This window comes from Brassica rapa, chromosome A05 (genome assembly GCF_000309985.2).
Source record: "Brassica rapa cultivar Chiifu-401-42 chromosome A05, CAAS_Brap_v3.01, whole genome shotgun sequence".
Lineage (NCBI taxonomy): Eukaryota > Viridiplantae > Streptophyta > Magnoliopsida > Brassicales > Brassicaceae > Brassica > Brassica rapa.
Window position 1 is genome coordinate 10,132,608 of NC_024799.2, and position 14,343 is coordinate 10,146,950.

The 14,343-nt window shown below is 36.9% G+C and overlaps 3 protein-coding genes, 1 non-coding gene and 1 pseudogene across 5 annotated transcripts; 4 read left to right on the top strand and 1 right to left on the bottom strand.

Annotated features, from left to right (window-relative positions):
• The first annotated feature begins 630 nt into the window (after nt 1-630).
• LOC103868428 (mitogen-activated protein kinase 18) lies at nt 631-3,730 on the top strand. Its single transcript, XM_009146519.3, has 9 exons — nt 631-772; nt 886-940; nt 1,102-1,638; nt 1,717-1,776; nt 2,130-2,279; nt 2,356-2,723; nt 2,803-2,904; nt 2,994-3,088; nt 3,173-3,730. The coding sequence occupies exons 2-9, from the start codon at nt 917-919 to the stop codon at nt 3,568-3,570; spliced, it is 1,734 nt and encodes a 577-aa protein (XP_009144767.1). The 5' UTR covers nt 631-772; nt 886-916; the 3' UTR covers nt 3,571-3,730.
• A 256-nt stretch (nt 3,731-3,986) lies between these two features.
• LOC103868430 (trifunctional UDP-glucose 4,6-dehydratase/UDP-4-keto-6-deoxy-D-glucose 3,5-epimerase/UDP-4-keto-L-rhamnose-reductase RHM2) lies at nt 3,987-7,600 on the top strand. 2 transcript variants are annotated; one of them, XM_009146521.3, is made up of 3 exons: nt 3,987-5,250; nt 5,332-6,909; nt 6,991-7,600. In XM_009146521.3, exons 2-3 carry the CDS (start codon nt 5,347-5,349, stop codon nt 7,432-7,434), a joined length of 2,007 nt encoding a protein of 668 aa, XP_009144769.1. In that variant the 5' UTR covers nt 3,987-5,250; nt 5,332-5,346; the 3' UTR covers nt 7,435-7,600. The 2 variants fall into 2 exon arrangements, with proteins under 2 accessions (XP_009144769.1, XP_009144768.1); XM_009146520.3 differs by having other exon boundaries at nt 3,987-5,080.
• On the bottom strand, nt 7,547-10,268 carry LOC103868429 (annotated as a pseudogene).
• Nucleotides 10,269-10,509: 241 nt separating this feature from the next.
• LOC117134524 lies at nt 10,510-10,612 on the top strand. The gene has a single exon (XR_004458709.1). It is a non-coding gene; the product is annotated as a U6 spliceosomal RNA (small nuclear RNA).
• An 806-nt stretch (nt 10,613-11,418) lies between these two features.
• Nucleotides 11,419-12,565, top strand: LOC103868431 (phospholipase A2-alpha). The gene is made up of 4 exons (XM_009146522.3): nt 11,419-11,661; nt 11,897-11,939; nt 12,043-12,168; nt 12,260-12,565. Exons 1-4 carry the CDS (start codon nt 11,554-11,556, stop codon nt 12,433-12,435), a joined length of 453 nt encoding a protein of 150 aa, XP_009144770.1. The 5' UTR covers nt 11,419-11,553; the 3' UTR covers nt 12,436-12,565.
• The last annotated feature ends 1,778 nt before the right edge of the window (nt 12,566-14,343 follow it).

A 14,343-nucleotide genomic window follows, 5' to 3' on the forward strand; every position in this document is an offset into this window, starting at 1 on the left:
GTGCCCTCTCTGTTCAAAATTCTATTCAAACTGGTTGATTGAGATGTCAAAGATATAAATTCTACCAAAAAAATCATGTGTCTTTATCCTATAACAATTTCCCTAATATAATTCGTGTATGTCATCGTGTTTGAACTTTGAACTGGTAAAATCTCTAAGAATAATTAATAATCAATGTCAAATCTGTTGCCAAATTAATATCTTTTAAAAATAATTGTTCACATACATGAATTTAGTCAACTGGTTAGTTGTTTCCTCAAAAAGAAAATTAAAGATGGATGAATGATTTGTTTTTATTAATTAAACCGGATAATTGAATACATATGAATTTAGTCAACTGAATAGTAGTTGTTACCTAAAAAAGATAGATTAATTGATTTGTTCCTTAATTAGGAATTTGTATTGATCATAATAAGAAAATATAGTACTACTTTAGTTGATTAAATTTCTCTTCCACGTGGAGGGCTAAATGGACCACTTGGCAAAAAGAGGGGATATAATTTAAATCTGAAATAAAGAACTTATCAACGGTCCAAGTCCAGGCAACAGTTGGCTTAACCCAATGAGTACTTTTCCAAAGAGGTCATGGAAAACTATCAAAACCTACATACACACCCTTAGAGTTGCTAACAATAACGAAACCGCCACTCATCTGAGACTTTTAAACCGTACGCAATAAGTAGCACGAGGATAACAAATTCTATTTTGATAAAAGCCTTTGGGGTTCTCTCGTCTCTCTCTCGTCTCTTCTTCTCCGATCGCTGCTTCTAGGGTTTGTTTTCTTCTTCTCTCTTGTCTTCTTCACTATTGTGCGAATCTGTCTGAAGATATAGTTTTCTGAGTTTTGAGTTTGTGGGTTTGTTCGTATCGATTGGAATCAATCAGGGCAAGGTTAAAGTCGATAACTTTGAAGAGGATGCAACCAAATCAAGCAAAGAGGGTTAGTCTCTCTCTCTCTCTCTCGCTCTCTCTCTCTCTCAATTTGTTAATCAGAGATTTAAAAGTCAAACCTTTGTGATAAATTAACAACCTTTACATTATTGCATGATCAAAATTTGATGTATTTAGTAGTGTTAAAGTTTATGTTTTGTCTTTGATTAGGACACGAAAGAGATGGACTTTTTCACAGAGTACGGCGACGCCAACCGATACCGAATCCTCGAAGTCATCGGCAAAGGAAGCTACGGAGTTGTGTGCGCAGCCATCGACACGCACACGGGAGAGAAAGTCGCAATCAAGAAGATCAACGACATCTTCGAACACATCTCCGACGCGCTTCGGATCCTCCGTGAGGTCAAGCTTCTGAGGCTCCTAAGGCATCCTGATATAGTGGAGATCAAAAGCATCATGCTTCCTCCTTCCAAGCGAGAGTTCAAAGACATCTACGTTGTCTTTGAGCTCATGGAATCTGATCTTCACCAAGTTATTAAAGCTAACGATGATCTGACTCGCGATCACCACCAGTTTTTCCTTTACCAGATGCTTCGCGCCTTGAAGTTTATGCATACGGCTAATGTTTATCATCGTGATCTTAAGCCGAAGAATATACTGGCGAATGCAAACAGCAAGTTGAAAGTTTGTGACTTTGGGTTGGCTAGAGTTGCGTTTAATGATACTCCTACAACAGTCTTGTGGACGGTTTGTATCCCTCGTTGTCTCTTTCTGTTTGTTAACTGTCTTCATGTTCTGTGTGTTTGACATCTCTCTTCAATGCAGGACTATGTTGCCACAAGATGGTACAGAGCGCCTGAGCTCTGTGGATCATTCTTTACTAAGGTATGTGTTACTGTGTACTTAATCTATGCACACTGGTTGGTTCTCTGTACTTGTCTATGTGTATAGGATATGGTTGGTGTAGAATAATACTGTAACTGTTAATAGATATAGTTGTATTAGAGTTGTGTAGTTCCTGTGGGATAAAGAATATTGAAATAGTTCTTGTTCAGGGATGACTTTTGAACTCTCCTGGAGGTTGAAAACCTGTGAAATCAGGTAACCTTGTATCAGGTTATTATGTCCATTGAGTGCTTTCTTTTGCATTCTCCTGCAAAATAATATTTCTGATTTTTTTTTTAATATTAATTTTCTCATTTTTAGTCTGATTTAAGTTACTATCTATTTATTTGCAGTATACTCCAGCTATAGACATATGGAGCATTGGTTGCATCTTTGCAGAGGTACTAACAGGGAAGCCATTGTTTCCGGGGAAAAGCATTTCTCATCAGCTGGAGTTGATTACTGATCTTCTTGGCACACCAAAACCAGAGACTATTTCTGGAGTATGTTTACAGATTCATGACCATTTATGTTTATTTGAAATTGTAATAGCTAAAACATCTGTATATATCATTACAGGTTAGAAATGATAAAGCTAGAAAATACTTGAGTGAGATGAAGAACAAAAATCCGGTCACCTTCTCTCAAAAATTCTGCAAAGCAGATCCTTTAGCAATCAGACTCTTGCAGAGGCTGTTGGCTTTTGATCCAAAGGATAGACCAACTGCTGCAGAGGCACTGGCTGATCCTTACTTTAAGGGTCTTGCTAAGGTTGAAAGAGAGCCTTCATGTCAGCCAATCTCGAAGATGGAGTTTGAGTTTGAGAGAAGAAGGTTGACAAAGGATGACATTAGGGAACTTATATACAGGGAGATACTGGAGTACCATCCTCAGTTGCTCAAGGACTATATGAGTGGTTCTGAGGGATCAAGTTTCGTATATCCTAGGTTTGTGTTGTTTTTTTGCCTAATCATTCACTTCATTTCATCTGTTTTTTGCTAATTTTCTTTGACGTCTTTGTTGCAGCGCCATAGGACATCTTAGGAAGCAGTTCAATTACTTAGAGGAGAATAGCAGTAGAAATGGTCCGGTCATACCTCTTGAGAGGAAGCACGTTTCACTTCCTCGGTGTGTTTCTTCTTTTTTCTTATTGTTCTCTCTTCTGATTAAACAGAGTTTTAATATGTTCTCTACCTCTTGTTTATCATCTTCCACAGGTCTACAGTTCATTCAAGTGTAGTCCATTCCACCAGTCAACCAATTCCTGCAGGAACTAGAGCTTTAGGACCTCCTCCAAGAGTACCACCATCTGGTAAAAACCTATTTATCTCCTAAAGTTTGAGACTTCATAGAACCCATTGTAATCAATTTAGTCTCTGTGTGTGTGTGTCTACAGGTAGAGCAGGACGTGTTGTGGAATCATCTGTTAGTTATGAGAATGGTAGGTACCTCAAAGAAACTTACTTCAGAAGCGCGGTATCATCTCCTCACTGCTACTTCAAAGCAAACACCATGATGAACCCAAATAACAGCAAGGTTGAGGCTTCTTTTCAGCCTAAACCACAAGAATTTGTCACCGTACCTCCAGCTGCTAGGACTAACCAAACAAACGTGGAGATTGTGAACCGCCCAAACCCTTATTTCCAATCACAAGTCCCTAATGTAGAACACTCAAGCAACAACAACAATATGGCCATCGATGCTAAGCTGTTGCAATCACAGACACAGTTTGGTCCAGCCGGGGCCGCAGCGGTTGCAGTAGCAGCACACATGAACATAGGCACAACTATTTAGGGTCTCCGGTCCTAGTTTTTTTTGTGTAGAGAATTATTGGGCCAGGGTCTGATTTGAACAGCTTTCAAATGATATAATAAAAGACTTTCTGATGTTGTAACTCACAAGATTTGGTTAGATCAGTCTGATCCCGGGTTGTTACCGGTAATGGTTTCGGTTATCTTGTTGGCTCCATAGTCTTTGAATTTGTTATAAGCGTAGTTCATGGAAGAGAAGAAGACGGTGGTGATTATATACTTCTTAAACTTCAAGATAGGTCCCATTACTACCTTATGGGTTGGTTCTTCAACAATGAGGGAAAGTCTCTTTGGTTATCGGAAAACATTGTATCTAAGATGTTAATATAGAGAATCGTTAAGCCGATAAACATGGAATAGTTAACAAAAGGCATTGGCTATTAGATCTTTACCCTCCGTGAATCATACTTCATGCACATTATAATTAGCCATTTTCTCAATGGCTGCCAGAAAATAAAAACCAAACCGGTTTTAAGGAAACCGGTTTATTAGGCTGGGACATAACCCCCATATAAGCCTGAACCAAGCACATGTCACTGGGTTTCCATTTATTGTTAACGACTTTCTGTTTTCTTTTAATAAGCACATGGAAGAATGTATTTGAGGAAGGAATTAAATTATAGCGTTGCGTGAATTAAGCATCTGCATTGAATGATCCGTTATGTTTAATCTCTGGTCTTTTTCTTTTGTTGAATTGAATTAAACTGATACTTAATCACGGGTTGACATGTAGATGCATTCAATCTAGCATTGATAATTTTTAAACTGGCATGTGGCGTTCGTTACACTTTAGATCATAAACAAACAAGTGATATTAATCCTCAGGTGACATTTCTGGTACTCATGTTCGTTACACTTTACACATTGATTTTAATCAATTCCCAATTCTAACCATATGATTAACGAAAATCATATTTTGTCTAGTTAAATCAAACAAGTGATATTAATCCTCAACTGGAATATAAAATTAGAGAAATAATGAAAATAATTTATTTTGCTCCATTCTTTTTTAATAAGCAATTAATTATTTTAATTTATCCTTTTTGATTATTCTTGAATTTTCCTATTATAAATGCGTACGAGAAAAAGACAATAAAATGAACAAACAAGAAAAAGACATGAGTTTAAATGTTCAAAAAAAAAGAAAAAAAAGATATGAGTTTCTTTAGAAAAAGACATGAGTTTCTTTTTTTTTTTTGTTAAAAAAAAACATGAGTTTCTTTAGAAAAAGACATGAGTTTCTTTATGTCGGACGCTAAACTCAAGTGAAAACTGTAAAAAGTAAGACAACTTAGGGTAAAACCGTCAATTCGCTCCTACGGTTCTCCGTAACTGTCTGAGAATATAAGAGGCGCAGTGTCCAGAGACGCTCCGTGGACCGTAGATTTTCCTTCTTTCTCTTCTTCCTCTTCTTCCTCCATACTGTTCTTTCTTTTTGATCTCTCTCTCTATCTCTTAGGATCTTTCGTCCTAAGGTTATCTGACTTGTGTCGGTACGTGAAATGTTTCTCTCTTTTTCTTTCTTCTGAAAATTATCTAATGCTTTACACTAGATTTGCAAATGATGTAACGTGAGTAACGTAACATGCGATCTAGTTTCCTGGATGTTGTCTGTTTACATGATCCCATATCAATGTGTCATTGTTTTCTTCTTTAAGACCTGGTGATTGGATCTGGATCTGTTTTTTTCTGTATTTGCTTGCATCCATTTGATGCTGTAACGTTGTTTTTGTTGTTGTTACAGGTATTTCATTTTAAAATGGCTACTACATATAAGCCCAAGAACATTCTCATAACTGGAGCTGCTGGATTTATTGCTTCTCATGTTGCCAACAGACTAATCCGTAGCTATCCAGATTACAAGATCGTTGTCTTGGACAAGCTTGATTACTGTTCAGATCTCAAGAATCTCAACCCTTCGCATTCTTCTCCAAACTTCAAGTTTGTCAAAGGAGATATCGCTAGTGATGACCTCGTTAGCTACCTTCTCATCACTGAAAACATCGATACCATCATGCACTTTGCTGCTCAAACCCATGTTGACAACTCCTTCGGTAACAGCTTTGAGTTTACCAAGAACAATATATACGGTACTCATGTTCTTCTTGAAGCCTGTAAAGTAACAAGACAGATCAGGAGGTTTATCCATGTGAGTACCGATGAAGTCTATGGAGAAACAGATGAGGATGCTGCTGTTGGAAACCATGAAGCTTCTCAGCTTTTACCGACGAATCCATACTCAGCTACTAAGGCTGGTGCTGAGATGCTTGTGATGGCTTATGGTCGATCATATGGATTGCCTGTTATCACTACCCGTGGGAACAATGTTTATGGGCCTAACCAGTTTCCGGAGAAAATGATTCCTAAGTTCATGTTGTTAGCTATGAGTGGTAAGCCGCTTCCGATCCATGGAGATGGATCTAACGTCAGGAGTTACTTGTACTGTGAAGACGTAGCTGAAGCCTTTGAGGTTGTTCTTCACAAAGGAGAAGTTGGTCACGTGTACAACATCGGAACAAAGAGAGAAAGAAGAGTGATTGATGTGGCGAGAGACATCTGCAAACTTCTAGGGAAAGATCCTGAATCAAGCATTCAGTTTGTGGAGAATCGACCTTTTAATGATCAGAGGTACTTCCTTGATGATCAGAAGCTGAAGAATCTGGGTTGGTCGGAGAGAACCGGGTGGGAAGATGGGTTGAAGAAGACAATGGAATGGTACACTCAGAACCCTGAGTGGTGGGGTGATGTCTCTGGAGCTTTGCTTCCTCATCCGAGGATGCTTATGATGCCTGGTGGAAGACTCTCGGATGTTTCGGATGAGAAGAAAGACGCGTCGAGCAACACCGTTCAGACATTCACGGTCGTAACACCTAACAACAAGACTGCTGGTTCTAATGACAAAGCCTCGTTAAAGTTTTTGATCTATGGTAAGACTGGGTGGATCGGTGGTCTTCTAGGGAAACTATGTGAGAAGCAAGGGATTACATATGAGTATGGGAAAGGACGTTTGGAGGACAGAGCTTCTCTTATTGCTGATATTCGTAGCATCAAGCCGACTCATGTGTTTAACGCTGCTGGTTTGACCGGGAGACCTAACGTTGACTGGTGTGAATCTCACAAAGCCGAGACCATTCGTGTCAATGTCGCTGGTACGTTGACTCTTGCAGATGTTTGTAGAGAGAGTGGTCTCTTGATGATGAATTTCGCCACCGGTTGCATCTTTGAGTACGATGCTGCACATCCTGAGGGTTCTGGTCTTGGCTTCAAGGAGGAAGACAAGCCCAACTTCACTGGTTCTTTCTACTCCAAAACCAAAGCCATGGTAATGTTCTTTATTTATAACTCATAACATTCTCTCATTACCAAGAAGTGACTCTGTTTTGTTTCTTCTTCTGGTCACCAGGTCGAGGAGCTTTTGAGAGAGTTTGACAATGTATGTACTTTGAGAGTCCGGATGCCAATCTCATCAGACCTAAACAACCCACGAAACTTCATCACCAAGATATCACGCTACAACAAAGTGGTGAACATCCCGAACAGCATGACCATACTAGATGAGCTACTTCCAATCTCCATCGAGATGGCAAAGAGAAACCTGAGAGGGATATGGAACTTCACCAACCCAGGGGTGGTGAGCCACAACGAGATACTGGAGATGTACAAGAGTTACATCGAGCCTGGATTTAAATGGTCCAACTTCACAGTTGAAGAACAAGCTAAGGTCATTGTTGCTCCTCGAAGCAACAATGAAATGGATGGTGCTAAACTAAGCAAGGAGTTCCCAGAGATGCTACCTATTAAAGAGGCACTGATCAAATACGTTTTTGGACCAAACAAGAGAACCTGAGCCCTCAGTGAACAATACACTATTTGCCACAAGTGCTTACCTATAACTGTTTTTTTTTGGCTTTCTTTTTACAAAAATGTCTTTTTATATTTGCTCGCATCTTACATCCTTGTAAGTAGTTTCACTATATTGATTCTACTAAAATATATGATTTATCATTACTATTTATAGAGACGAGAGTTCTTCAATTTCTCAAATACTAGCTTTCTCCTAAGATTTTACTTACTAAGACAGTAAGCTTATAAAAAACAAAGAGTCACTTACTGGTTGTGACCATTAGTGCTTATATCCACTCAGGTTCAAAACACTTGAATTTGATCCTTCAGCTACAACCTGGGAAGTGATGCAACAAGTGTTGTTTTTTTAAATGAGAATTCGGCCAATAAAAGCACAAACTTTGCAGGAATTACCAAAAAAATATGAACTTTTGAGCTGACCAAAAAAACACAAAACTTTCATTGACTTTAAAATTAACTAACAATGTTTTCGTTGACTTGCCAATTTAGCACGCCGTCAGCAAATTTAACAGAAAAATTAACGTCGGATTCGAACTCGAGTTGGTTGGGGCAAATTGCAAAGTATTTTACCACTGGGCTAGTGGCACTTTCAATGGAGTTACCAACACATTTAATTTTATTTGGTACTGATTGAATATAAAAAATTCTCTAAAAACTTTAAAAGATCTTTAAAATTCCAAAAAATTGAAAAAATAAAAAAAATTCTAAAATTTTCAATTTTTTAAACAATTGCTAAAAATTGAAATTAACTATACACACATAAAAAGATACCCACATATTAAAATGCTTAAAATAAATATTGTACCCATTATGAGTGCGATTTTAATTTTTAGCTGATAATTGTAATTTTAATTTTTTGCATTTTCTTTGAATTTTTAAATTTTTTGGAATTTAAAAAAAATGAAAATTTTGGAAGATTTTTGATTTTTTAAAGAACAAAAATTTTATTTTTAATTTTAATTTCAAAATTAATTTTATTTATACCTCTTGTTTATCCTTGGTCAAGTTTTCTACCTCTTGCTCCATCATCTGACACCTCTTTCCCATCTTCTGATATGCTGTATGTACCTGCTCCATTTTCTCGTTAAAATTTGCTTGCATGCCCTCACATTTCTGACGACACTGCGCAACAACTCTATTCATCTTGTACTGCATCTCTAAGTCTCTTTGCGAGATGTAAAACATTACACTACATTACACTTCGGTATGCACTCTTCATCACTGGATTAAATTAAGGAAAACAGAAGGAGGTTCGTTGAACCTTATACATGTTGTTATCAACTTTTACAAATGCAAAAGACACAGAACAGAAAGAGTTAGAGCAATTGAGTTTAGATTTAAAACAGAGGGAAATTGTTCAACTGAAGAACATAAATTGCAACTGAAAAAACCTACCAAGAGTAAAAAAGGAGTACAATTAGGGAAAGGATACGTATTTGTGGAGAAATTCCAGCCATCACCATCTGATAACAAAGGTAAGTAATGAGGATATGTAAGATATGGAATATCATAAAACTGGAAAGTAAGAAAAGCTATAGCATCTTTGCGTACTCTTAACTCAACAACTTATATTTACCCATTCTTCATTTGGATTGGTATCCACAGGTTTCATTAAACTAAGATAGAAAACAAAGATAAACTGTCAAGTAGGAAACAAGAAAAATAAGGCTAAACTAAAGATAGGAAAGTAGGTTAGGAGGGAGCTATTTCACCTCTTGGAGAGTACTTGATCACAAATGGGACAGGCCCCATCATTACTGAGAATCTTGCTAGCATCTTCAGTACCTTCTCATGATGTTAAGGGTCATCGTATCAAGCTCACAGGTAACAAGGCGGAAGAAGGCAGATAGAGTATAAAAAGATAAGTAGAAGTGTAAATTGGATACATAATAAGTGACCACATGTGGTGGAAATGGCACGGCCTTGCAGTTCCCTCCAGCAGGCGTTGCACCTCATGTCAACCTCTAATATAAGTATATCTCAAGCTGCTACGCACCTGAATTCATATCAAACTAGATGAGGAAATATGCGCCAATTAAAACTTTCATTCTACAGAGTCCTCTCGCTTTAGAGTTCCATTTTTTTTAATCTATCAATCAGCCAAAGTGAAGCGTTTAGACAACTATAGGATTAAGAACTAATTGAAGTCACCAATCAAAAGACACAGATTTTAATTAAATTCATTCTAACTGCTGCAAATTCGATTCATATCAAACTAGATAAAGAATCATGCTCTAACTGGAAACTTTAATCCTCCAAAAACCTCTCTATTTAGAGTTCTATTTTTGAGTATATCCACACCACGAGTCAGAAGCCAAACAGGAAAAGTAAACTCGTTGAGATTATCAAATCAAAGAGTACTAACAACACAGATCTGTCAAGCTTCAGTATAGGATGCAGGTTTAATAGGAATCGCAAACGTACAAAACTTACGATTGCTGTGATAATCGTTACTGATCGATCACGACGAGATAAAGCGATTTTTCAGGACGGTAAACCTAGAAAGTTCTGAAGAGATCTACAAAACACACTGCGAAGTAGAGATTACGGACGCGATTAAGAAGATGTGAACACAGATTAGGGTTTCAACATCACAATGATCAACCTCGAAGATGCATAACGGAGACATTATAAGGTTCACTGATTTGAAAATTGAAACTTACCTGCGATTCCGAGAGAGAGAGGGAGAGCGAGGAAGAACAACGATGGAGGAACGGAATCTGTAGAAGACCACAAAAAGAACAATCAATCAAAGGATCTCGAAACTAAAGAATCGGAGAAGAAGTAGATACGAATTCGAGAGAAGACGCAAGGATCTGTTACCTCTTTCTGTTGGGTCGTGAAACCGAGATTTTAAAATATTTTCTGAAATAATTAGCAGTAGAGACAATGAGTTTAATTAGCCGTTGAGAAGCCTGGCTAAGTTATACTATATGGGCTCATTAAGTTCATTTAAAAGGCCCAACAACGAGTCTTCGTAAGTTTATTGTTTATCCCACATCGGTTATCGAAGAAGCTGGAGCTGAGTTTATATACCGACGGAGTCACGAAGGTGATTGTCCCTTCGGGGACATCCGATAAAATTGGAACGATACAGAGAAGATTAGCATGGCCCCTGCGCAAGGATGACACGCACAAATCGAGAAATGGTCCAAATTTTTTTCGTTCTTTTTTTTCTTTCTGATTTGTTGTTGTTCAATCGAATTTTCGTTTTCTGGAGTTGTTGTAGTTCATGTTTTCGATGAACATCTCTGCAAATCATGAAACTTATGTTCTCATATGAAACACAATGCTTGGGGCTTCGAAATTAGTGAATCTAAAACCCTAATTTTGGGTGTTTTTGTTGATGGTTCATGTAATTTGATTTTGCATAATATACCGGCGAAATTGACGACGCTCATCGTTGCTACACCGGTGATCGGAAACCTAATTCCCAATTTTTCAGTTTGACAACAATTGAAGTTTGTTAACCAGCTTCCCGGTACAAATTAAAGTGAACCGGATATCGATTGGTTATACATCTGCTGGTTTTGGAGAATCGGTTCCTCCTAAACCCTTGACGAGTCTCCATCATCTAGACAAGGTCTCGATGCTTCAACGGAGATGTCTTATTGATTCAAACTATCAATCAGTGAATCTGCTAATTTTCACGTATCTTGTTCGTTTCTCAAGCTTATCCTCTTGAAGCCGTGGCAATTAAATCATTTCTCCAAATTCTTTAATTAAAGTTTTTTATTTTTTGTGCAACAATTAAAGTTATTCTCCAAATTCTTTAATTAAAGTTATCTCAAAAGGACTAAACCAGATAGTTGAAACTTAACCAATGAATGGAATTAGAAACCTTGAATGCTTACTTAACCAACCAACTTGGCCCAAAAAGCTTTATAAAGCCCAATAGATTGAAGAATCGGGTGAGCTTTCTAATGAAGAAGACGCGCATGTGGTAAATGATTAGTAGAGTAGTCACGAGACATGAAACGACAAACAAAGTCAGTCACGGACTCTTCGTCTTCTACCTTCACACTTTCTTCCTTTATAATGTTTAGTTTATATTCTTCTCACTTTCCGAGCTTTTCCAGTGGACTTTTCTTTTACAAAAACAATGGCGGCTCCGATCATACTTTCCTGTTTCCTTTTCTTATTCTTCTTCTCTGTCTCCGTCTCTGCTCTTAACGTCGGTGTTCAGCTCACACATCCCACCGTTTCTCTGGTTAGATATTTTTTTTCTCTCTGTTTTTTTTTTTTTCGTTTTGATATGAATCAAAAGATTGTTACGGATCATGAATACAGAGATAAAACTAGTTAATAATGGAGCCCTTTAGGAACACACATAGATCTGTTACAAAAAAAAATTCTTAATACAAACTAGAAATTGGTATTTGGTATCTCCTTTGGTTTACATCCGGTTTAATACTGATCATTGATATTTGAATTGTTTTGGGCAGAGCAAAGAATGTAGCCGGAAATGTGAATCAGAGTTCTGTTCAGGTGAACAACCTCTAAACTAAATAAATAATACTACTAAAATTCACACACGTGACATTTTCTTTATTATGGAAAATAATAATATAATGCTTAATAATCTGGACAGTGCCTCCACTTTTGAGGTATGGAAAGTACTGTGGACTATTGTACAGTGGATGTCCTGGAGAGAGACCCTGTGATGGTCTTGACTCATGTTGCATGAAGCATGATGCTTGTGTCCAATCCAAGAATAGTAATTAACCACATACATACACTCAATTTTTCTCTATTATTCCAACTTTTAATTTACAATTTTAGCTAACCATAAGTTGATATTGATGTAGATGATTATCTAAGCCAAGAGTGTAGTCAGAAGTTCATAAACTGCATGAACAATTTCAGCAATACGAAGCAACCAACGTTTAATGGTAACACATGCGATCCCGATGAAGTCATTGATGTCATCTCTATTGTCATGGACGCCGCTCTTATCGCCGGCAGAGTCTTCCGGAAACCCTAAATATGTTTTTTTTTCTTCTATAGTTTGAGTTAATTGTTTCTCTTGTTTTCTACTCTCACACATTTGTCTTTGTTTTATCTAATGTCTTCATTTTATATATATATATCTGTTTTACGGGAAAACACACTAATACGAAGCGTACCTTTAAGATTCTTAAGGGACTGAGGCCGTTTCAGAAAACTAGTGACAGTGTAGATGTACATGTACGTGATGATGAGAAATATGGTCACGAGGAATAAATGGCCGTTTTGGTCGATAGAGATATAGAGTTTAGACAGATCGTTACTCGCTCGTTATCAATCGTGTAACTGGTTTACGTATTAAAAGGGTGTTCTTACATGGAAATGATCTACACAATCTACAATTTACACACCAAGTGAGTTGTATTCTGGTGATAGGGCTTGTCACTTCCGGTTCGGTTGTTTTTGATAAAATTCAGATTGATTTCAGTTTGGTACTTTTAGTTTTCGGTTGGGATAGTGAAGTTGAAGCACACTAAGCTTAATGACAAGTCATGCTTCTCTAAGCATGAATTATTGTGGTGACTTAGTAAATGAATCTTTCTAACAAACATACTGAGTTTTTTTCTTATATCAAAGTTTGCTTTACCTATTTTCCTTTTTTATTTTTTTAAAGAAAAGTAGCATCTTCTTGATACTTTTAGTCAAAGCTTGTATCATCATATCTTTTTTGTTTTTTTTTTGTTGGTGTATAAGTAAACTTGCAAATGAAGTAACTCCTCCCAAAATAGGTGTATGGCATGCCATCATATCTACACCTAACAATAAGCAAACAAAGAAAGGAAAATGGATTTTTTTAATGAAGTGAATTTAGTTTCTTTTTTATAGTCTTCTGATTTTTAGTAATTGTTTTATTATCAATACTACTATTTAGGTGTTGCAAACACTTTTGGCTGTTCGGGCTCTTGTGTGACCTCCCACCTACTGAAGATTTCGAAACTTGGTTTGACTCACCAACAACAGTTGGAGGTTCTTCCTGGTACATATTCAATTAAACCGGATACCGGTTTGGGTTATATGTCTTGGATCTATGCCCGTCTATAATTAAATTGAAGCGAGATCGGTTCTAATCTCTCTCGGGTCTAGATTCCTTCGTCATAATTCTTCACAATCCATAATTTTCGAACGGCTCTTCTTGATCGGCTCTAATCGCTCGACGTAGGTACCTCCATTGATTCTTCATTTATCACCTTGCTTTTCTTTATGTCTTTGTGTGATGATGAATCGAAGACTCTTACAAGAAACTGTACTGATCCAGTCAAAATCAACTCAAGAAATCGTAGACATGACAATTGCAAATGATAAGGATTCAATAGTATGCAATCTATTTTTTTAGTTTTTATTTTTTATGTAATACACATCGAATTTCTCTATTCGCGAACCAAACACTGCCTTTTATTTCAGGAATACAATACAAATAGGTGAAATACATTGATGGTGAGATGGAACAAGGGTTGAATCTGTACCCTCACAACATTGATGTGTCAATTCCATTCGTGAGTACATTAGAAAGTCATTAAATGTAAAATGAGAAATCTTGTATATTTTTTTTTAATTAGTAAAATGTAAATCTACTAATAAAATCTTTAATTGGATGTAGTAGAGGATATATATACAATAAATCATAAAGAAGTCTCTCGGATCCAGTTGCATCTTCATTCCAGTCACTAATTTTTGGGCGGCTCTTATTGAAGCGAGATCGGCTCTAATTTCTCTCAGATCTAGATTCATTCGTCATATTTCTTCAAAGTCTATATAATTTATGAACGGCTCTTCTTGATCAGCTTTGATAGAGTAGGCACATCCATGGATTCTACTTTTATCTCCATGTTTTTTTTTCTTTTTTGATGATGTATCGAAAAAGTCTATATATTCATTCGTCAGATCT

Excerpts from the sequence above, each read along its gene's own strand:
- LOC103868428 (XM_009146519.3), top strand. The coding sequence starts at position 917 with ATGCAACCAAATCAAGCAAAGAGG. Across the intron at positions 2,280-2,355 it reads AACCAGAGACTATTTCTGGA|GTTAGAAATGATAAAGCTAG; the intron begins GTATGTTTACAG and ends ATATCATTACAG. Across the intron at positions 3,089-3,172 it reads TCCAAGAGTACCACCATCTG|GTAGAGCAGGACGTGTTGTG; the intron begins GTAAAAACCTAT and ends GTGTGTCTACAG.
- LOC103868430 (XM_009146521.3), top strand. The coding sequence starts at position 5,347 with ATGGCTACTACATATAAGCCCAAGAACATTCTCATAACTGGAGCTGCT. Across the intron at positions 6,910-6,990 it reads ACTCCAAAACCAAAGCCATG|GTCGAGGAGCTTTTGAGAGA; the intron begins GTAATGTTCTTT and ends TCTGGTCACCAG.
- LOC103868431 (XM_009146522.3), top strand. The coding sequence starts at position 11,554 with ATGGCGGCTCCGATCATACTTTCCTGTTTCCTTTTCTTATTCTTCTTC. Across the intron at positions 11,662-11,896 it reads CACATCCCACCGTTTCTCTG|AGCAAAGAATGTAGCCGGAA; the intron begins GTTAGATATTTT and ends TGTTTTGGGCAG. Across the intron at positions 12,169-12,259 it reads TTGTGTCCAATCCAAGAATA|ATGATTATCTAAGCCAAGAG; the intron begins GTAATTAACCAC and ends ATATTGATGTAG.